This window comes from Microcaecilia unicolor, chromosome 6 (assembly GCF_901765095.1).
Source record: "Microcaecilia unicolor chromosome 6, aMicUni1.1, whole genome shotgun sequence".
NCBI lineage: Eukaryota > Metazoa > Chordata > Amphibia > Gymnophiona > Siphonopidae > Microcaecilia > Microcaecilia unicolor.
This window is the reverse complement of record NC_044036.1, coordinates 55,764,581-55,788,653: the sequence shown is the minus strand read 5'-3', so window position 1 is coordinate 55,788,653 and position 24,073 is coordinate 55,764,581. Positions and strand designations below refer to the sequence as shown.

Sequence of the window (24,073 nt, the reverse complement as noted above, 5' to 3'; positions counted from 1 at the left end):
GAGTCACAAGGAGCTGCAGTGGGAATCAAACCTACTACTACTACTTAACATTTCTAAAGCGCTACTAGGGTTACGCAGCGCTGTACAATTTAACATAGAGGGACGGTCCCTCTCAAGGAGCTTACAATCTAAGAGACAAGTGAACGGACAGTCCGATAGGGGCGGTCAAATTGGGGCAGTCTGGATTTAGTGAACGGTAAGAGTTAGGTGCCGAATGCAGCATTGAAGAGGTGGGTTTTAAGCAAAGGATTTGAAGTTGGGCAGGGAGGGGGCTCAGGAAGGTTGTTCCAAGCATAGGGTGAGGCGAGGCAGAATGAGCGGAGCCTGGAGTTGGCGGTGTTGGAGAAGGGTACAGAGAGGAGGGATTTGTCCTGTGAACGGAGGTTACGGGCGGGAACATAGGGGGAGATCCAAGTCTGCTGCACGGATATGAAGGGGGGGTTGGAGGGAAGGGGAGAGGTGCTGGATATGCAGGGGGGATTGGAGGGAAAGGGGAGATGTGCTGGATATGCAGAGGGTTGATGTAAAGGGGAGAGATGCTGGATATGTAGGGGGGACTGGATGAAAGGGAGAGAGGTGCTGGACATGTAGGGGGGCTGGATGAAAGGGAGAGAGGTGCTGGACATGTAGGGGGGGGGCTGGAAGAAAGGGAGAGATGTGCTGGATTACTGGATATGCAGGGGATGGTGGAACGGAAAGGAGAGAGATGTGGACCTGCAAGGAGGGCTGCAGCAAAGTGAGAAAGGTGCTGGACGTATGGGAGTGGGAGGGGTTAGAGGGAAGGGAGAGGGATGCTGGACAAGGGGATAAAGGAAGATGGAGTCAAATGCTGAACCCACAATGGGAGAAAGACATTGGGGTGGGGTCAGAGAGGAGAGGGACACATTGGTGTGGAGGAGGGAGAAAGGGGACATAGGGAGGTGTACAGATACAGAAGGGAGCTGATGGGCATTAGGTGGGAGCATGAGGACAGGGACACAAATGTGAGATGCTGTATGGAGATGGCACATGGGCACAGAGGAGCAGTGTCTGACGAGGGGGGGGAAGGGGGATATGGAATAGAGATACAATGCTGGATGCTGGAGAGGGGGGTATATGGACACAGAGGGGAGATACTAGACAAGGAGGAGAATAGGAACACAGAAGGGAGATGCTGGGCATGGGGTGCATAGGTGCACAGAGGAATGATGATGGATGAGGGGATAAGAACACAGGGGAAATACTGGTCAAGGAAATATGGGAAAACAGAGATGGGAGATGGATGATGGACATGGGGAAAAAGAAGAAATGTCAAAAAGACAGGAAAACCTGGCAAGTCAGTTAACAAGTTAAGGGGCCCTTTTACTAAAGCTTAACATACACTAACAGAATAATGTGCACTAAATGCTAAGAAAGCCATAGGTTTAAAATGGACTTCTTAACATTTAGCACCCGCTAATTCCATTAGCACCCACTAAGCTCTAGTACAAGAACCCTTAAATAATAGTTATGCCTAATTTTTGTCTATGTTTCATATATTACCCAGCTCTCACAACAATTCAGCACATTTTTCAATACTAAAGGGTATTATTATATTGTATAGGATCCGTCAGATACCTCTGTCACCACCACCACAGGCTGTATAACGTGAGCCAGGCACTTCTGTGGTGGGCAGATATTCCTCATTTGATCCATCTCATTTTAAAGAGATACAGCCTGTGGTGGTGGTGACAGAGGTATCTGACGGATCCTATAGAATATAATAATAGCCTTTACTATTGAAAAATGTGCTGAATTGTTGTGAGAGCTGGGTAATATATGAAATATATACATGAAACCCCCTCTAGTGAAATACTGATACTAGATTTATTGGATTAATTTTTGTCTATGGCCATTCTTTCAGAATCTTTCATGGCAGGACTAGCATCAAAACTTTTTGTAATGAGCAATGCTGCAACAGCTTTTCCAGCTGCTTTAATAAGCAATATTAAAGCTCATTTTATGGGAGTGTCATCTGATCTTGTTGAGGTAAGCAAGGCTTCTTGCAGTTCTCTTTTCATAGTAAGAGTTACAATGAAAAATTACCTGTAAAAGCTTTTGCATTCATTCAAAATTAGGTTGGGCTTCATGCTGAAAGGCTTCAAGAGCTAATAATGAAAAGGCACTTATCTTCTCCCACATTTGAGACATATGGAAAGAACAAAATTATGGACATGGTGAAGATGGTAAGACATTCAAAAGAAATATGTTCAGAACACTTACCAAGTTATTTTACTTATGTCTCAGTATTGATGTTTTGATGTGTTGCCTCTTTCTTTACAGTTATCTGGATGGAGGACTCTACCAAAAGATAAGACTGTGGTATCTGTCAATGCCAAATTATTTGGAAATGAGCTGTTATATCATGAGTTTAATAAGGATTCCATACAATATGCAATGCAGGTACTTCCCATATTAACTTCAGACTGTATTCAAGAATAATTAAGGTCACATTTTTGCAGTGGCGTTCCTAGGGGGGGGCGGTGGGTGCAGTCCGCCCCGGGTGCATGCCGCCAGGGGGGTGCCGCGTGCACCTGTCATCCGTTGTTCCATGCTTCTTCTCTGCCCCGGAACAGGTTACTTCCTGTTCCGGGGCAGAGAAGAAGCATGGAACAATGGAGGAGAGGTGCGCGCGGCACCCCCCCCCCCCCCCCCCCCGCGGCGTGCCCCCGGCGGGGGGTTTCCTTCGCGAGGGTGTCCTTTCGCCAGGGGGGTCCGCGCTGCATCGGGGGGGGGCGCTGCCCCCGGGGGGCGGGGCGCATCAGCGATCCGCCCCGGGTGCCAGCCCCCCCAGGAACGCCACTGCATTTTTGTGTCAGAGCTAATCATTTCATTAGTATATTCAGGTCCCTACGGAAAGCAGGAGTATTACCTGTCCCTGTTCTTAAAACAAACAAAAAAGGCAACAGTCTCCTTACTATGGTAGAATAATAATAAAAAAGGTAGACTGATAGAAAACATTAACACATGAAATAATTTATTGGTGTGAATCAAAAAACAAACCCGACGTGGCCACATTTCGCCCTCAGGCTGAGTCAGGGGTCAAAACTAAAAACCAATGGTGGAAATGACATCATTGGAACTAGGAAATGCTGTATACAGTATTGAAGAAATAACCACACAGATAAATACATAAACAAACACAAACATTTTTGCACTAAGGGATCCTTTTACTAAACTATGGTAGTAAGAGGACTGTGGTAGTATAGGCATGTAGGATTGCCGCTACTTATTATGGTGGCACTGAAAAAGCAATATTTTTATTGATGTCCTTAATGGCAGTGCACTAATAAAAAAATTTGGTGTGCAGTCATTTACTGCCTGAGCCCTTACCGCCTCCTATTTAGTAGGCAGTAAGGGCTCACGCACTAACCCAGAGGTAATTAGGCAGTGCATACCACGCCTACTCTCCACTCCCATGCTAGAAAATACAAAAATTATTTTCTGGTGTGGGAAACTGTGCACGCCAAAATTAGAACTACCGCCAGAATCCTGGGTGCACTCGACGTCAATTCTGACTTCCCACGCACTACCCACACAGTAAACCTACCACCCTTTAGTAAAAGGTCCTCTAAAACAATAAATAATCACCACATACTACAAATTTAAAAAAATAAGAATCTGTTATAGCACAGAAACCACTTTTCTACAGTTTTTCCAACCACATCCAAAGCGGTTTAACTGGGGCAACGGAGGGTTAAGTGACTTTACCCAGAGTCACAGGGAGCTGCAGCAGGAATCGATCCCAGGTCCCCAAGACCGAAGTCCACTGCACTAACCGCTAGGCTACTCCTCCGTTGTGTGTGGTCAGTACTTCAAAACAGTGTCCCTTTTGGTGGCCACAAAAATACAGAAAGATAGGATATCTGATTCAAACCATTTGGTACAACAGTATCATATCTAAATATGAACCTTTGTTCTTCCTGCAACAACAGGTGTCAATGTCTCCACCTCACCAATGTGGTTTTACTTTACATAATGCAATGAAACGTAAATCATCAAAGTTGTGTCGCTTAGCTTGCATATGCTCCACAAGTGGTTTCTCAAGTGTATTTCTTTTCACAGTGCTTCTGTGTTCTATAGTACATTTGTTTAAAGCATTCATGGTTTTCCCAATATATAATAATTTACGAGAACAGATAACTGCGTAATTTGTTCAGTTTTATAGTTGGAATAGAGGGGCCTTTTTGATAACATCTAAATACAATTTTGGACATTTTGGGAAAAGCATCCCAGTTACACATGTCACCCTTACTCCCTTATATTGTATGGTGAGCCCTCCAAAACCCACCATAAGCTTACTGTACCCAACTATGCACCACTACAATAGCCCTTATGTCTGCAAGTGTCACCTATATGTGAGTACAGTAGGTTTTTGGTGGGTTTGGGAGGGCTCACACTTTCCACCACAAATGTAACTGTTAGAGTGGCATATGAGTCTGAGTCCCCTTCTCCATAGTGCACTGCACTAACTACTAGGCTACTCCGGGGACCTGCTTGCTACTCTAATAGGACTGGCCATAACATCTGAGGCTGTCATAGAGGCTGGTGTGTACTGTTTCATTTACATCTTTGGGGAGACAGATGGGGTCAGTATCACTGGGGGGTAAGGGGGTGTTATTCCTTTATTTCTCCAGTGGTCATCTGATGGGCACTTTTTTGTGGCGTAGTCGTTATTAAACAAGTCTATCTCAAAACATCTTAGTTTTAGTCCTGGAAATTTTTGTTTTGTTCCATTATGATAGAAAAAGTCCAAATCCTGCTCTTAACGTGCCCCAACATGTCCTCCTTGTGATTTGAATGCACTGCAGATGAACATCATAGAAAAATGTCTAAATAATGGGTTTCAAAAATAGCGATTTGGATGATTTTACGACAAAAGCATCCATCTGCGTGATTTATGCCACTTTTTGAATGTTTTTCTCTTGAAAACGAGCCCCAGAATGATTGTAAAACAAGGTACAGACTATCTTGTCCTGAGTTCTCATAGGTTGAACAGTCAAAAGTGAACTCCTGTCTTGTTGCCCTGCTCTAATGAGATCTTCCCTAATATGTTTGACTGGATAACCTCTATCCTGAAATCTGACAGTCATCACTCTAGCCTGGTATTCTGCATCGTATCACTCAGATCATATGCTTTATTTCAATCATTGGTTTTACAGTAGCCTATTGTTTCTTGCTATTATAGCTAATTTATGCACAATCTGTACACTTATCAATGTGGTTTGTTTGTTTTGGTTTTTTTTCTTTGCATGCCATACATCAGAAGTTTGTTCTATTTATGTTATATTTTATAATTGAAAATCATTATATTATTTGAATCCTTGTTTTAATTGATTATTTTTATCTGTATGAATGTTTTATTGAAATTATTTTAATATGATTTAATATTTATTTATTTGTATGTTTTAAATTAATTTATATGTATAGATTAAAGTTCTACCCTAATGCAGTCTTTTAAGGTGAAATGTGGCCATGTTGTGTGTTTGTTGTAATAAATTGTCTGCTTCTACACCTGCTGGTTTGCTTCGTGCTAAAACGTAGATAAGGAACTAATATTTAACACGATGCCTGTTTTAATGATCTCTATGATGATTTTAATCTACAATTGGAATGGTTTAAAAAGGAGGTCAAGCATGATAAATATGAAAAGTACAAAAGAGATGAGGTAGATTATAAATATAAACCCATCTACCCAAGGCATAAGAACATGAATAAACTGAGAAGAAAGAGAGTTAGAAGCAATTCTGATGAGGTTTTTGACCCCTCAGCATCTCTGTATGCAACTCCTCCCCCCCCCCCAGACAAAATTTATCTGAGCAGGTTTTTCAGTTAGGAAAGATCTGTAGACACCCCAGCACCAAAACCACTGAGACGACGGAGGAAACAATTTTTGCTCCTCAAGCCTGAAATTTTACACTTGGGGGGCACCTTTTTTTTTTAGGATACCCGTGCAAGCGCATAGTAAGGCTTGAGGGGAAAAAATATGTATTTACAGAGCCTGCTCATGTCTCAGCGCTAGTAAACTCAGTGAAACAGGATACGCGCTAAGATAAGATATCAACACCACTTTCCAGAGATACCATTATTTTGTCTTGTGTTATGATTATTAATTGTTATCCCTATATTTTCCGAATTCTTGGATTTCAATTTATGGACTTGAGTGTCAAATTTCCATCGCTGAGTTAATTTTTTTTTTCCTTTAATTTTTATTTAAATGTACTGATGCTTTTCCTACACAAGATGTTTCTTATACAATAATGTTGAAATGAATAAATAAATAAATAATAAAAAAGAGGGTGTGGCCATGGGAGGGGCATGGGTGGATTGTGGGCATTCCTAAAATTTACACACAGTGTTATAGAATATGCTCGATCCACGCCTAGTCAGGTGCTTTTACACCAGGTTTTAGTTGGTGTAAATGGCCACAACTAAATTTAGTTGCAGGAATGGGTGCTACGTATATTCTATAAACCACACCTAACTTTAGGCAAGGTTTATAGAATAGCGCTAAGTGAATTTTTTTCAGCACCAATTATTTAGGTGCTATATATATAGAATCCCCCCTATATGTATACTCAGAAAATATCGGCCTATTGTCCAGTCCATACTGCACTTTGCTGATAAAGATATGCTGGTGGCTTTTTAAAAATGCAGGAATTTAAAGATTACCCTTGCATCATCAGCACTTCTAATGCCTCAGAAGAAAGACATTGTTTGGTGTCATTTCCCCTGTCAAAACTGCTCTTTGTGTCATGTTGCATTTGTATCCCACATTTTCCCACCTCTTTGCGGGCTCAGTGATATAATGTTAATCTCAAAGCCAAGTTTTTAAATATCCAGTTTCTGGTGATAAGTATGAACTAAGACATTATTTCAACTGTAAAACTGAATGAGTTATTTATGCAGTTATCTGTCCTTGTAAGTTATTATAGATTGGTAAAACCATGAGAGTTTTAAACAAACATATTATAGAACACAGAAGCGCTGTGAAAAGAAATGCACTTGATAAACCATTTCTGCAGCATATGCTAGCTAAACGACACAACTTTGATGATTCACATTTCATTGCATTGTTTAAAGTAAAACCACATTGAAGAGGTGAAGGCATTAACAGAATTTTATTGCAGGAAGAGCAAAGATTCATATTTAGATAGGATACTGTTGTACCAAATGGTTTGAATCAGAAATCCGACCTTTCTGTATTTTTATAGCCACCAAAAAGGACACTCAAGGAAGACAAGACCATAGCGGAGAGATTAAATGAATTCTTTGCTTCAGTCTTCACCGAGGAAGATGCGGGAGAGACCAGTGCTAGAAATGGTATTCAATTCTGATGAGTCAGAGAAATTGAAACAAATATCTGTAGACCTGGAAGATGTAATGGGGCAATTTGACAAATTGAAGAGTAGCAAATTGCCTGGACCAGATGGTATACATCCCAGAGTACTGATAGAACTAAAAAATGAACTGGCAGAACTATGTTAGTAATATGTCAGGAAGTATTTTTTCACGGAGAGAGTGGTAGATACTTGGAATGCCCTCCCGCGGGCGGTGGTGGAGATGAAAATGGTAATGGAATTCAAGCATGCGTGGGATAAACATAAAGGAATCCTGTGCAGAAGGAATGGATCCTCAGAAGCTTAGCCGAGATTGGGAGGTGGGGCTGGTGTTTAGGTGGTGGGGCTAGTTCTGGGCAAGACTTCTACGGTCTGTGTCCTGAAATGGGGCTAGCGATGGGCAAGACTTCTATGGTCTGTGTCCTGAAATGGGGCTAGCGATGGGCAAGACTTCTATGGTCTGTGTCCTGAAAATGGCAGATACAAATCAAGGTAAGGTATACACAAGAAGTAGCACATATGAGTTTATCTTGTTGGGCAGACTAGATGGACCGTGCAGGTCTTTTTCTGCCGTCATCTACTATGTTGCTATGTTACTATGTTAGTAATATGTAATTTACCTTTAAAATCAAGTATCGTACAGGAAAATTGGAGGGTGGCCAATGTAATGACAGGTTTTTTTTTAAGGGTTCCAGAGGTGATCTGGGAAATTATAGACCAGTGAGGCTGACGTCAGTGCCAGGCAAAATGGTAGAGACTATTATAAAGAACAAAATTACAGAGCATAGATTAATGAGACAAAGCCAACATGGATTTAGTGAAGGGAAATCTTGCCTCACCAATCTACTACATTTCTTTGAAGGTGTGAATAAGCATATGGTTAAAGGTGAGCCAATCAATAATGTATATCTGGATTTTCAAAAGGCATTTGACAAAGTACCTCATGAAAGACTCCAGAGTAAATTAGAAAGTAATGGGATAGGAAGTATTGTCCTATTGAGGATTAAAAACTGGTTAAAAGATAGAAAACAGAGAGTAGGGTTAAATGGTCAGTATTCTCAATGGAGAAGGATAGATAATGAGGTTCCACAGGGGTCTGTGCTGAGACCGCTGCTTTTTAACATATTTATAAATGATCTAGAGATGGGAACTAGTGAGATAATTAAATTTGCTAATGACACAAAGTTATTCAAAGTTGTTAAATCACAAGAGGATTGTGAAAAATTGCAAGAGGACCTTACGAGACTGGGCATCCAAATGACAGATGACGTTTAATATGAGCAAGTGCAACGTGACACATGTGGGGGAAAAAGGAACCCAGACTATAGCTACATGATGCAAAGTTCCACATTAAGGTCCCTGTTTACTAAGCCACGCTGTCTGCATGCTAACTTTTTAGAACATGCTAAAATTTAGCACACCCTAATGCTAAAGATACCCATATATTCCTATAGGTGTCTCTAGTGTTAGTGCTTGCTAATTTTTAGTACGTGCTAAACAGTTAGCATACCTATAGCGTGGCTTAGTAAACAGGGTCCTAGGAGTCATCGCCCAGGAAAAGGATCTAGTTGTTATCGTTGATGATAAGTTGAAACCCTCTACTCAGTGTGCAGCGGAGGCTATGAAAGCAAATAGAATGTTAGTAACTATTAGGAAAGGAATTCAAGATAAAAATGATAATGTTATAATGCCTTTGTATCGCTCCATGCTGAGACCGCACGTCAAATACTGTGTGCAATTCTGGTCACCACATCTCAAAGAAGATATACCTGCTTATAATCAAAAGAGAAAAACGCCTATATTGCGACCCAAATCGGGAGATGGGCTTCTTTCTCCCGTGGGCGCCCAAATCGGTATAATCGAAAGCCGATTTTGGGCGTTTCCAACTACAATCCGTTGCGGAAACAGGTAAAGTTGACCGGGGCGTGTCGCAGGCGTGGTGAAGGCGGAACTGGGGTGTGGTTATCGGCCAAGGTGAGATGGGCGTCTTTAGCTGATAATCGAAAAAAAAAAGGCGTGTTTACCGCGATTTTGGGTCACTTGTTTGGACCCTTTTTTTTCACGAACAGGTCCCAAAAAAGTGCCCCAACTGACCAGATGACCACTGGAGGGAATCGGGGATGACCTCCCCAGACTCCCCCAGTGGTCACTAACCCCCTCCCACCAAAAAAAACCCACTTTAAAAACTTTTTTTCCAGCCTCTATGCCAGCCTCAAATGCCGTACCCACCTCCATGACAGCAGAATGTGTTCTATCCTGTGACAGCCTTTCCCTGGTTCTGATGTGGCTCTCGGGTAAGTGTGACACCTTTTCTGTTATGCGCACTGCAGAGTCACATCAGCAATGCATTGTGGTGGGTGTAGGGTATTGGGCTCCGTGATTCCACTAGCTTGTGGCAAATGCTCACGATGTTGGTAGTTGGTAGGCTCTACTCCCATGGTGCTTTTCCCCCTGCTTACTGGGTCAGAGTGTGCCCTGTTTTGTTTCCGGTAGTCCATGAGGTAGTGGCCATTTTTGTAAGCCAGTTTTAGATCCCTTTCACGTGTTAGCCATGTTACAGAACTTAGTTCTTACCTTGAATGTGGCTGAAAGAGGGCATTGTACAGCATTCTGCCAGCTCTGACCTACTGCTAATCTCAGTACCAGGGAGACTCGTGGCCAGTGGGGCACAACCTCTGATCTGCAGTTAACTGTGAGTAAGCATGCTTATTCCAATAAAGGACATTTTTGGAGAGATTAGTCTTCAGGTGTCAACTGGTGTGCCAATGTTATATAGCAGCAACAAGTCCTAGAGGCCTGCGTGTATGCAGGTCCCTGGAGCACTTTTAGTGGGTACCGCAGTGCACTTCAGCTAGGTGGACCCAGGCCCATCCCCCCTACCTGTAACACTTGTGCTGGTAAATGGGAGGCCTCCAAAACCCACTGTACCCACATGTAGGCGCCCCCTTCACCCATAAGAACTATGGTAGTGTTGTACATTTGTGGGTAGTGGGTTTTGGGGGAGGGGGTTGGGGGCTCAGAACCCGTGGTAAGGGAGCTATGCATGTGGGAGCGTTGTCTGAAGTCCACTGCACTGACCTCTAGGGTGTCCAGTTGGTGTCCTGGCGTGTCAGGGGGGCGAGTGTACTATGACTCGTGGCCCCTCCCACAACCAAATGGCTCGGATTAGGATGCTTTATCGCTAAAAAAAACAAACACCCAGCTGAAAAACGTCCATTTTTTCAAAAATACGGTCTGTCCCGCCTCTTCACGTACCCGTTTTCGGGCATAGACGCCCATGGAGATAGGCGTTCGCGTTCGATTATGCCCCTCATAGTGGAATTAGAAAAGGTACAGAGAAGGGTGTCAAAAATGATAAAGGGGATGGGACAACCTCCCTATGAGGAAAGGCTAAAGTGGCTAGGACTCTTCAGCTTGGAGAAGAGATGGTTGAGCGGAGGAGATACGATAGACGTCTATAAAATACTAAGTGGAGTGGAATTGTTAGATGTGAATCATTCATTTACTCTTTCTAAAAATACTAGGACTATGGGGCATGCAATGAAGCTACTAAGTAGTAAATTTAAAACAAACTGGAGAAAATATTTCTTCACTCAATGTGAAATTAATCTCTGGAATTCATTGCCAGAGAATGTAGTATAAGCAGTTAGCTTACCAGGGTTTTGAAAAAGTTTGGATAAGTTCCTAAAATAAAAATCCATAAACTATTTTTAAGATGAACTTGGGATAAGCAGTATAAAATCTACTTTACTGCTTTGGGATTGTGCCAGGTACTTGTGACCTGGATTTGTCACTGTTGGAAACAGGATACAGGGTTTGATGGGCCTTCAATCTGCTGCGGAATAGCAACACTTATGTTTTTATAATCTTATGTTCTTACTTTTCCTATTTACAATGTAGTTCCTTTCAAACCTTTTATGTTTAAATATTGTTTTATTGTACACCACTTTGTCATTTTCTATCAATGGCGGTATATTAAAAATAATAAACCATAAACCATAATCTACTTCAAATCTATTTTGGTAGAGGTAGAATATAATGTGCATTTTTAAATTTAGTTGAATTTAATTAAATTAAATCTCGTTAACCTAAGCTCTTGGTCTTATTTAGTAAGAATTTCTTTCGATAAGCTCAGAAGGGGGAAAAGTCATTTTTAATAAGATTAATTTATCAAAAGGGGAAATCATAATAAATCTTGTTTTATCTGAAACTTGAGCATATGTTATTTTTCAAGTCATAATGCCCTAGATTCTGTATATGGCGACTATGCGCAAATCATGCATAGTCAATTTGCACACATAATTATTGATTAACGAGCCAATCAGCGCCAATAATTGCACGTTAACAAGCAATTATTGACACTAATTGGAGCTAATTAGATTTTATGCGCACTACTCGCTAGCCGTATTCTATAATGTAGTCCACGTAAATTGTACCACATGGATCTCAAAAGGGGGCATGGCTATGGGAGGAGCATGGGTGGGTCATTGGCATTCCTAAAATTTACATGCAAGTGTTATAGAAAATGCCTTACCTGCATCTAAATTATGCATGGGCATTTACACCAGGTTTTCTTTGGAGCAAATGGCCGCAACTACATTTAGGGGTATGTTTACTAAGGTGCATTAGCGTTTTTAACATGCCTGTAAATTTAAGGCACGTTAAACACTATCACGCCTATATACTTCTATGGGCACATTAGCGTTTAATGCGCGTAAACCATTTATTGGTGCCCATAGCGCCGCTTAGTAAACCTAGCCCTTAGTCACAGGAACAGCAAATGAGTGTACTCTATAATCTGCACATAACTTTAGGCGGAGCTTATAGAATACCGCAAAATGTGGGGGGTTTTCGGTGCCGATATTTTAGGTGGCATATATAGAATTTAGTCCAATATGTAGCGGACATTTTTCATGACAATATCTGTACTATTCAAGCTTGTATTTATATTGAGGCACTCTATTTTTATAGGCCCTCTACAAAGCAGAAGGGAAACCTCCTTTAGTAAAGAAGCTTATTAACCAGCTTCAAGAAGGTGTGGACACTCACTGGTCCAAATCTCTGTTGTCTGCTGAAATTCGGCACATTGTGCCCACATGTGTTGGATTGCCAGTGGAAACAAGCGTGTATTATGCTTCTGTTACAAGCGCTGCAATAAACGGTAAGGGAAACTGAAAATGCACATGTAATGTGTATGACTCAGTGAAATGTTACACAAGTTGGATCCATTTTTGTTATTTGTTTCCATCCAGCAAAAGCACAGATTTCACCTGTTCCAATTCCAGATGTCAGCATTTCTCATTTACTCAATGCCAACATAAAGGTGCAATCCAAAGTGACTGCCAGGTGACTACTTTTTATTATTCAGTTGTAGAATTTCATAGCATTAAACATAAGGAAGAAATGTCAATGGTTTAACAGAAAGCAACATTAATATATCTTCCTGCATTTTCAGTATGGCTAAAGATATAGTAGCATTTATGGGAATAAATACACGCCTGATTCAAGCAGGAGTGGAAGTACAGGGGAAAATCCGCATGATGCTCCCTGTGAATATTGCTGCAACAATCAATGTTAGAAATCAGAACTTCAGAGCTGATATTGCACCAATCCAGCAGGAAACTGAAATCTTTTCAGTAAGGTAAGTTTTACATATTTTCTAGCAAGTGAAATACATCCAGAACCTGAATTTAGTCGTAAAAGTGTGAAAAAATTGATGACAATGATGGTGATAAAGAAAACTATTACTGACTTTATCAATAGGTTCTGAGACTTTTACTACTCAGTTCAGAAGATAGCATTTTATTTTCAGAAAATTGACCTGCTAAAGAAAGGATAACTCTTGAACGTTCGTCAAAGATACATTACCCTAGTCCAATAAAAAGGTGTCCCCTCAGTTTGGTTGCTGACCCTTATTTCCAAGTTTTTAGATAACTAAAGTTAAAATATTCTTTATAGACATAATCTGTATCTTCAACTGCAATATTTTCCTTCCTGTACAAAAAGGTCCAGTGCATTTGCTGTAATACGAAATGCTGAAGAGTTAGCTTCTGCAAGGATGATTCCAGTTGTACCAGTTGAGACCATTCCAAACATACTAAAGCAGCCGTTCAATCCTGGAAAAATGGTAGCAAGTGAATATTCAGGAACTATGGTAAAATACATTTTGAATGTCACAGTAGGCCATTTCTTTTTGCCCAGTGCCAATCAGCTGCCAATTACTTAGCACTAGCTTTAATTTTCATTTAAGAAGGGTTAAGTTTTTCTCAGGGAACAATTAGCAGCTCATTATACTTTGGGCGGAGGCGGAGGGTCATTTTTCAAGTGTATGTGGGCACATGCATGTGTAAATGACCTTTTAAAAAATACCAACTATACTGCTTTGCCGGTAGGCGTGTATAGGGGCGGAGTTTGGGTAGAATATGGGTGAAGTTCACAAGTATGCACATAGATTATAAAATACATTAATCTACGCGCATATTTTAATAATCTAGGTGTGGACATTTAGACTAGCTCAAAGGCTGGCATAAATGTCCATGCCTGCAAGGTAGTTGTTAGTTCTGCTGCTTATGTTAGCATTTTAGAAAGACGCTTGGAGGCATATTTTCAAAGCACTTAGCCTTCCAATGAACCCCATAGATGCCTATGGTGCTCATTTTCAAAGCAGGTGGATTCCTCAAAATGCCTAAAAATAAAGGTCCATCAGCTAAAAACATCCAAATCCCAATTTTTAGAATATCAGAATTTAGACATTTCACACTGCAGTTCATCCAAATAGCACGGGGACATGTTGTAGGCATGATTTGGATGACTGGGGAGAGTCCAAAACTAGGACATACAACAGCGATTTTTGAACGGGAAGAAACGTTAATGTCCATGTCTAAATAGAAGAATGTTTGGAACTAGACCAGTTTCAGTCACGCCCAAGTTACAAAAATGTGCTCTAATTGAGCAGATGACCACTGGAGGGATTAAAGCATAACCCCTCCTTAATCTCCCAGTGGTATCTGTCCTCCTCCCTTCCCCTGAAAGTGAAACCAGAAAAGAAAACCAGAATCTATATCAGCTGCAGAACAAAGCAGCAAGCGGGTCAGAGGAATAGCCTAGTGGTAATTGCAGTGGACTATAGACCAAGGTTCAGATCCCATGGTAGCTCTATTAGGGATCCTTTTACGAAGCAGTAGTAAGCCCACCGCAAGCTTACTGCACACCAATCTGGAACTACTGCTGGGTTTGTGCATAATTTAGATGTCGGGATTTACACCAAGTTTTACTTGGCGTGACTGCCCATGACAAAATTTAGTCACGCAGAGTAGTGCTTGGCATATTCTATATACCATGCAGAAATTTAGGATTATTCTGTAAAGTATGCCTAAATTTATAGAATATGCTTAGGCAAATTTCATTTTGGCTCTAATTTTTTAGGCATGATATATAGAATCTAGTCCTAAGTATAAAGTTAGGTGCACATGTTTATAGAATTTGGAGGATGATGTGAAGAGATGATTAGTGGTACAAGATGATAAAATGTTCAGTTTTCACAAAACAAGGAAATTATTTAGTTAGTTCATTAAATGTTTATAACCCATGATATCTATAATCCTAGGCAGTTTATTTATCGCCTTATTGTACTATGCCTTCACTCAAGGCATGGTATAGCAGGAATAAGGAAAAAGAAATGGGACTTGATATACCACCTTTCTGTGGTTTTTGCAACTAACTACATTCAAAGCAGTTTACATAGTATATACAGGTACATATTTGTACCTGGGGCAATGGAAGGTACAAATATGTCCAGAGTCCCAGGGAGTTACAGTGGGAATTGAACCCACTTTCGCAGAATCAAAGTCCACTGCACTAAACACTAGGCTACAGATGCATAAACAGTTATAGCACTAAAAATATTCAAACAACAATACAAAGTATGGAATAATATGCTACATTACTGTTTTGGGATCTTGTCAGGTACTTGTGACTTGGATTGGCCATTGGAAGCAGGATACTGGGCTTGATGGCAATGTTTATCTCAACACAATACGCAATAAAACATTTTAATAGACAGCATAGGGTGTAAGCAAAGACTTTTCACGACTTGTATGAAATGGTTAATTTTTGCTCCACATATGTTATTAATGTAGTTGCATGTTAAAGAGTATTTACATCTTTCTTCTTCTAAGACATATGCCATTTTCAGGATACAATAATGTTGAATAAAAACAGTAGACTCAGAATAAGACTGAGGAAACCCAGTGGCGTACCAAGGGGTGGGGGCGGTCCGCCCCGGGTGCACGCCACTGGGGGGTGCCGCGCACCGGTCAGCGTCGTTCGTTTCCATGCTCCCTCTGCCCCGGAACAGGAAGTATCCTGTTCCGGGGCAGAGGGAGCATGGAAAAGAATGACGCTGACCGGCGCGCGGCACCCCCCAGCGGCGTGCACCCGGGGGTGAGGGGGTTCTTTCGCCGGGGTGGGGGGTCACGCTGCACCCGGGGGGCGCTGCACCTGGGGTGGGCAGGGCGCATCGGCGATCCGCCCCGGGTATCAGTGCCCCTAGGAACGCCACTGAGGAAACCCTTTTCTAAAGTAGGAGAGGAAGCATAATTTTCACTTACAAAAATTTATTGGTGGAAACAGTATAAATGAATGCAGGGAAGTCACACGTCCACTGGTTATTACAAGGTGATATTGTTTCATATTTTGATCTGTGTTTCCTTGTGTTAGAGGGGTGGAATTTAATATTTTTATAAACAAGAATAATAGTACTTTATATGTAATTTATAGACAGATGCAAATAGAAATCTTGCAGTTTCTCATGTTCATACATGAGGAAGACTTGCTGTCAATAAAATCTAAGATTCAGTAAGCATTAGCATACCACAGGCTGCAAGAAAGAATTAGCTGTAGAACTCAGTATCTGAACAGTTCTAATATCTGAGCACATCAATAATTAAAACGTATTCTTTCTTATTTTGATAGGGAAGATTGTCTTCAGAAATTATCTCTGAGGAAGTTATAGATTCAACAGAGAGTCCATTCCATCATCGAGCTCAAGTTGCTAGCTCTTCATGTGTTAAACAAACCACATTTGGATATCAGATATGCCTAGAAAGCAAAGCTGCAAATGCTCAATATATCAGACAGTCTCTTCTCTATCGGGGGTTTGGGGACAATTATGCTAAGGTGATCTTCAAGCCAAGTAAGTACTTTATAAAATATTTCACTAATTCTATATATGATGTGTGGTTAGGCATGCAACTGTGTGCCTGGTTTTGCACATGTAATTTAGTGGCCAATTTACTAAAGGGCGCTAGAAACTGGGCTTAGTATGCCTTAAAGCAGAACTTTCCTGCACGCTACGCCCAGATTCATCACAATAATATTAAAGGCTTTTTCAGTTTTTTTCATTATTTTGCAGGTCCTGCACTAATTTTTCTATTAGCACGTGGGACTTTAAAAACATTAATGCAGGAGCACTAGCTGCCTCCTGTTTAGGAGGTATTAAGTGATCCTGCGTTAACTCAGATTAGCCAGTTAGCACACTCTAATGAACATACGCTAGCTGGTTAATGCTTCCATGCCCACTCTCCACCTATGACACACCACCTCTAAGTATATTTTAAAAAACAAGGGACACATGCTTAGCATTTTAACACATCTTGCAGTAGCCTGTTTTTGAAGCGCTAAGCACGCATTAGGACTTAATGCTCTTTATTAAAAGGGCACCTTAATTGGCAGTAAGTATTAATAATTTGCTTTAAGAAACACTAATTGGCACTGATTTGGGATTAGGCATGTAAGCACTTCAGCCCCATTTTCTATAAAGTTAGCACCTAATTTCTATGGCGTGCAACTGCAAAGGGATGTACGTATGGGCAGGACATAAGTGGGTCAAGAGCATGACTAGCAATTGCATGCACTGGCCATGCATTTATTTATTGATTGATTGATTAGGATTTATTTACCACCTTTTTGAAGGAATTCACTCAAGGCGGTCTACAGTAAGAATAAATCAAACATGAGCAATAGAAAAAAATAAAAATATTCAAATAACAATACAAAGTATGACATGAGTATACTACTTACAATGTCAACACAATACGTAATAGAACATTTTAATTGACAGTGTAGGGTGTAAGCAAATATGGAACGTATAGATAGGTAAGAGATTAAGAGGAGTTAGAAAGTAAGGTGACTAATTTAAAGAAAGGTGCACATGAAGTCAGAGAGATGATTAAACATTATCTCAACTAGGGTAATGTTGCCATAAATGAGTGAACATTGAAAAAAATTAATGCCTGAGCACTTACTGCCACCTATTTTGTAAGCGAAAGGCCTCACATGCTAATCCTGCACTTATCAGTTAGCATGTGGTAATGTAGATGAACTAACTGATTAGCACAGAAGTGCCCACTCTCCAGCCCTATCATGCCTCCTCCATGGAAAAAATTTTAAAACATTTGCACATGGTTTACACGCACAAATGTCAAACTTACTGCTGGACACCTGAGCGCATCCTGTAGTAAGCTTTTTTAAGCTGTGTTAAGCATTCATTAGCGCCTAATGCAGCTTAGTAAAAGGGCCCCCAATTACTACTACTACTACTAACTAACATTTCTAAAGCGCTACTAGGGTTACGCAGCGCTGTACAATTTAAACATAGAAGGACAGTCCCTGCTCAAAGAGCTTAGAATCTAAAAGACAAGAGAACAATCTAAAGACAAGTGTACAATCTAGAGGATGAGTGAACAGTTAATCTGATAGGGTGGATAGATTGGGGCATTCTATATTTCTCAAGCGGTTAGGCGCCGAAGGCAGCATTGAAGAGGTGAGTTTTAAGCAGAGATTTGAAGATGGGTAGGGAGGGGGCATGGCGTATGGGTAAAGGAAGATTGTTCCAGGCATAGGGTGAGGCAAGGCAGAATGAGCGGAGCCTGGAGTTGGCAGTGGTGGAGAAGGGTACTGAGAGAAGGGCTTTGTCCTGTGAGCGGAGGTTACGGGCGGGAACATAGGGGGAGATGAGGGTGGAGAGGTAGTGAGGAGCCGCAGACTGAGTGCATTTGTAGGTAAGGAGGAGGAGCTTGAATTGTATACGATATCTGATCGGAAGCCAATGAAGTGATTTGAGGAGAGGGGTGATACGAGTATGTCGGTTCTTGCGGAATATAAGACATGCAGCAGCGTTCTGAACGGATTGAAGGGGGGATAGATGGCTGAGTGGGAGGCCGGTGAGGAGTAAGTTGCAGTAATCAAGACGAGAGGTAATGAGAGCATGGACGAGAGTTCTGGTGGTGTGATCAGAGAGGAAAGGGCGAATTTTGCTGATGTTGAAGAGGAAGAAGCGACAGGTCTTGGCAGTCTGTTGGATATGCGCAGAGAAGGAGAGGGAGGAGTCGAAGATGACTCCGAGGTTGCGGGCAGATGGGACGGGGAAGATGAGGGTGTTATCAACTGAGATAGAGAGTGGAGGAAGAGGAGAAGTGGGTTTAGGAGGAAAGACGAGGAGCTCGGTCTTGGACATGTTCAGCTTCAGGTGGCGGTTGGACATCCATGCCACAATGTCGGATAAACAGGCCGATACCTTGGCCTGGGTCTCCGCGGTGATGTCAGGTGTGGAGAGGTATAGCTGGGTGTCATCAGCATAAAGATGATACTGAAAACCATGAGACGAGATCAGCGAGGCCAGGGAAGAGGTGTAGATTGAGAGGAGAAGGGGTCCAAGGACAGATCCCTGGGGAACTCCAACAGATAGTGGGATAGGAGTGGAGGAAGATCCATGGGAGTGTACCCTGAAGGTGTTTACCAATAACATGTCTTAACAATAGCCCATATTGATAGCCTCCCCTCAGAAGTCAGAAATTGCTACAGTTAATCCTCATCAGAGGCAAAGATGAGATGGCGCCCCCGGGCCCTGCCCCTCCCCTCCACCCAACATCTCTCCCTTCATACTCTCTCTCTCCCAACTTCCTCCTCTGCCCACCCGGCCTCAGTCTGGCATCTCCCTCCCATATCCTCAACTCGTTCCATGAGTATACCTTCTTTTTTGGTTTTCCAAAAGGCATTTAGAGGCAGCTATTCCTATGCGCTGCCCTGCCATTAGCACCGGCTTCTTCTCTGTACTGCAGCCTGCCTCTCCGTCATTACTTTCTGTTTCCTCAGAGGTGGGCCACAGTACAGAGAACAAGATTGCTGCCAATGATAACAACTTTTGGAAAACCAAAAAGGAAGGTACACTCAGGGAAGGGGGTTGAGGAAAGAAGGGGAAAGCCAGACTGCAGTGTGGAGGGTGGAAGAAGAGTGCCGCCTGAGACCCCTGCCTCAGTTGGCCTAATGTTAGGGCCATCATTGATCCTTAGGATAAACATTTTTGTTCCCATGTAATTCATTAACGAATGTAGTGAAAGAAATTGAAATACATTTCCAAATTTCCTCTTTTAGATCATGGAGACACATCAGTTGAAAAAATTCAAATAGAATTCCAGTGGGGTCATGAGGCTGCCACAAAAATGATACGTTTAGTCAGGACTGAAAACCTAGATGTTTACCAACAAGAAATGGAATTGCCTATGGACAAAATGACCCTCAAAAAACTGAAGAGAATCCTTAATGATGAAGATAAGTCAAAGGTATATCAAAATATTTAAAACCAAGGAGCTATTTTGCAAATATACTTGCAGAGTTCTTAAAAATTAATAAAACAAACCACAGGTAAAAGAAGGAGCTATATCTGTGCAAAACCAATGTCACAGGAACAGAGCAGAGATGGCCAAAAGAGGACTGTTCTTAACAGTAGATATAAAAGTGGACAGCCTTCAACAATGGATACAAAAGAGGATTGTCCACTTAAGCATTTCCACTCTGTTCCTTAGAAAAATAATAAAACATAAAATAAAATTGGAAATGAAATATTGTTTCTTGAAAACGTCTCTCCATATACAGGACAGCCATATTAATCATATATCATGAATATAAAAATTGTAATATGCATTGCAAATAGTGCTGGAGCGGATTATATAAAACTATACTATAAACATGAAAGAAAAAAAGACAAGTCATCCAAGTGTCCTCATGATTATATATATTTATACATAAATAATTACTAATTTCATGATGGAATGTGACTGTAAATTATTAGGAACAGTATAAATCAGGGGCCCAGTATTATAAATGACTTAACCAGACAGGAGAGGCTTCTGTCCAGTTAAATCTTACTAAGGGGCAAACCTAGATACGCAGTGGCAGTTACCCATATTCCCCTCGATTCTATATAGTGCAACTTAAGTTGCATGTACAAATCCAGTCATATTCTGGATTTACGCATGCAACTTAATTAGTTTACAAACCAATCAACTCTGATAATTGCCACTTAAACAATTATTGACACTAATTGGCATTAATTAGAATTTACGCACACAACTGTCTAAGCGTATTCTGTAACGTGATGGGCCTAAATTCTAAGTCACATAGTTGAAAAGGGAGCATGGCCATGGGCGTGACGGTCCACGTCTAATTTAGGCATCGGCATTTACACCAAGTATTCATGAGAGAGATTTGCATGCACTGCCTTCACTGCTCTCATGAATAATCATTGTGGATATTCTGAAAACCTGACTGGCTTGGGGAGGGGGCCCTCCAGGAACAGGTTTGGGAACCACTGATATAAACAAAGTATGTGGATTTTGTTACTCATCTTTTCCAAATCAAAGCTCAAGCGGATTTAAATATACGGGTACAGTAGGGCATAAAATCTAAGTTGCAGTCAGTACAGAATGAAGCGACTTGCCCAAGATCACAAGGAGTTTCACTGGGAGAAGTAGGATTTGAACACTTGATTCCCTCATTTTCGGTCTGCTGTTCTAACCAGTGGCGTAGCAAGGGCGGGGCGGTGGGTGCCAGCGGGTGGGGGTGCTCCGTCGAGAGCCGACAGCTCTCGTCTTCTGCCACCACCCTGCCTTTTTTTTTTTAAATCCATGCAGCGACGCAGGCAGCACCTCGTATCTGCCCTGCGTGTGCTGTGAAAGGGAAAATCGCCTCGCTGGCGTCAGGCCTTCCCTCGCTGTGTCCTGCCCTCTTCTGAGGTAACTTCCTATTTCCTCAAGGGCGGGACACAGCGAGGGAAGGCCCGACGCCAGCGAGGTGATTTTCCCTTTCACAGTACACGCAGGGCAGACGTGAGGCGCTGCCTGCGTGACTGCATGGATTTTTTTTTTAAAAAGGCAGGGTGGTGGCAGGAGAAGAAGGCTCTGTCAGCTCTCGTTGGGGGGGGGAGCTCAGATGGGAGAGGGGGAGCTCAGAGGGGCGAAGGGGATTGGGGAGGGGTGGGGGAGCTCAGAGAGGAGAAGGGGATTGGGGAGGGGTGGGGGAGCTCAGAGGGGTGCTCAGAGGGGAGAAAGGGATTAGGGAGGGGAGAAGGGGTCTGAAGCTGGAACTGGGGTCTGACAAAGGGTCAGGAGGGAAAATGGGTCCATGCCTGGGGCAGGTGGGAGAATGGGTCTGGGGCTGAAAAGGGGGGATGCAAGGCATGTGGTGGACGAAGGGGGCTGGAACTGGGGGCTGAAAAGGAGGGTAGTTGGGATAAGGGGGCTAGTACTGGAACTGGGGGCTGAAAAGAGGGGGCAGAGAGAGAGAGAGGGGACAGACCCTGGATGGAAGGGGGGAGCGTGAGGGAGGGCAGACCTTGGATGGATGGGAGAGGGAGGGCAGACGGATTGAAGGGGCAGAGAGAAAGGGCAGATGGTGGGTGGGAGGGGGAGACAGAAAGAGGGCAGACTGGGGCAATGGTGGATGGAAGGGGCAGAGATAGAGGGCAGATGTGGATGGAAGGAAGAGAGAGAGGACAGACGACAGAGGGTGGTGGTAAATGGAGTTCGCTTGGAGGAGGGAAAGGTGAGTAGTGGAGTGCCTCAGGGATCGGTGCTGGGGCCGATTCTGTTCAATATATTTGTGAGTGACATTGCCGAAGGGTTAGAAGGTAAAGTTTGCCTATTTGCGGATGATACTAAGATTTGCAACAGAGTGGACACCCGGGTGGGAGTGGAAAGCATGAAAAGGGATCTGAGGAAGCTAAAAGAATGGTCTAAGGTTTGGCAATTAAAATTCAATGCGAAGAAATGCAAAGTGATGCATTTAGGGAGTAGAAACCCACGAGAGACTTATGTGTTAGGCGGTGAGAGTCTGATAGGTACTGAGGGGAAGAGGGATCTTGGGGTGATAATATCCAAGGATCTGAAGGCGACGAAACAGTGTGACAAGGCGGTGGCCGTAGCGAGAAGGTTGCAAGGCTGTATAGAGAGAGGTGTGATCAGCAGAAGAAAGGAAGTGTTGATGCCCCTGTACAAGTCGTTGGTGAGGCCCCACCTGGAGTATTGTGTTCAGTTTTGGAGGCCGTACCTTGCGAAGGATGTTAAAAAAAATGGAAGCAGTGCAAAGAAAAGCTACGAGAACGGTATGGGATTTGCGTTCCAAGACGTATGAACAAAGACTTGCTGACCTGAACATGTATACCCTGGAGGAAAGGAGGAACAGGGGTGATATGATACAGATGTTCAAATACTTGAAAGGTATTAATCCGCAAAAAAATCTTTTCCGGAGATGGGAAGGCGGTAGAATGAGAGGACATGAAATGAGATTGAAGGGGGGCAGACTCAAAAAAGATGTCAGGAAGTATTTTTTCACGGAGAGGGTGGTGGATGCTTGGAATGCCCTCCCGCGGGAGGTGGTGGAGATGAAAACGGTAACGGAATTCAAACATGCGTGGGATATGCATAAAGGAATCCTGTGCAGTAGGAATGGATCCTCAGAAGCTTAGCCGAAATTAGGTGGCGGAGCAGGTGGGGGAAGAGAGGTTGGTGGTTGGGAGGCGAGGATAGTGGAGGGCAAACTTATACGGTCCGTGCCAGAGCCGGTGATGGGAGGCGGGACTGGTGGTTGGGAGGCAGGAAATAATGCTGGGCAGACTTGTACGGTCTGTGCCCTGAAAAAGGCAGGTACAAATCAAGGTAAGGTATACACATATGAGTTTATCTTGTTGGGCAGACTGGATGGACCATGCAGGTCTTTTTCTGCCGTCATCTACTATGTTACTATGTTACTATGTTGATGGAAGGGAGAGAGAGAGATGGCAGACTGGGGCAGATGGTGGATGGAAGGGACAGAAAAAGAGGGCAGGTGTGGATGGAAGGGAGCGAGAGGGCAGACAGTGGATGGAAGGGGCAGAGAGAGAGGGCAGACAGTGGATGGAAGGGACATTAGAGAGGGCAGACACTGGATGGCAGAGAGAGAGCGAAGACAGATGCTGGATGGAAGGAAGACAGTGAAAAGAAGATGAGGAACGCAGAAACCAGAGACAACAAACTGTAAATAAAATATATATTTTTATTTTTTTGCTTTAGGATATAGTATTGTAGCTGTATTAATAAATGTTTATAAATAGAACATGTAAATAAGGTAATCTTTTTATTGGACTAATTTTAATACATTTTGACTTAACTTTCAGAGAACAAAACCCCCTTCCTCAGATCAGGATAGGATACTGTAACAGCACTATACTGTATTGACCTGAGGAAGGAGATTTTGGCCTCTGGAAGCTAAATGTATTAGTCCAATAAAATGGTATTATTTTATTTTCTGTATTTGTTTTATTTCTATTTGTTAATTTGTAAAGTGGTGATTGGTATTTGTTAGTTTTTTCAAATTTACATCTGCTGTCTTTATATTTTGCA

General features: G+C 42.4%; 1 protein-coding gene across 1 annotated transcript in view; it reads left to right on the top strand.

Moving 5' to 3' along the window:
* The window catches only part of LOC115472920 (vitellogenin-1-like), a 124,528-nt gene that overhangs the window by 42,314 nt on the left and 58,141 nt on the right, over nucleotides 1-24,073 (top strand). Inside the window, exons 11-19 of the mRNA XM_030207443.1 lie at nucleotides 1,883-2,007; nucleotides 2,097-2,204; nucleotides 2,302-2,421; nucleotides 12,330-12,519; nucleotides 12,611-12,704; nucleotides 12,814-12,999; nucleotides 13,365-13,512; nucleotides 16,332-16,551; nucleotides 19,791-19,978. Coding sequence (XP_030063303.1) covers nucleotides 1,883-2,007; nucleotides 2,097-2,204; nucleotides 2,302-2,421; nucleotides 12,330-12,519; nucleotides 12,611-12,704; nucleotides 12,814-12,999; nucleotides 13,365-13,512; nucleotides 16,332-16,551; nucleotides 19,791-19,978 — 1,379 coding nt within the window. The remainder of the gene's footprint in view (nucleotides 1-1,882; nucleotides 2,008-2,096; nucleotides 2,205-2,301; nucleotides 2,422-12,329; nucleotides 12,520-12,610; nucleotides 12,705-12,813; nucleotides 13,000-13,364; nucleotides 13,513-16,331; nucleotides 16,552-19,790; nucleotides 19,979-24,073) is intronic.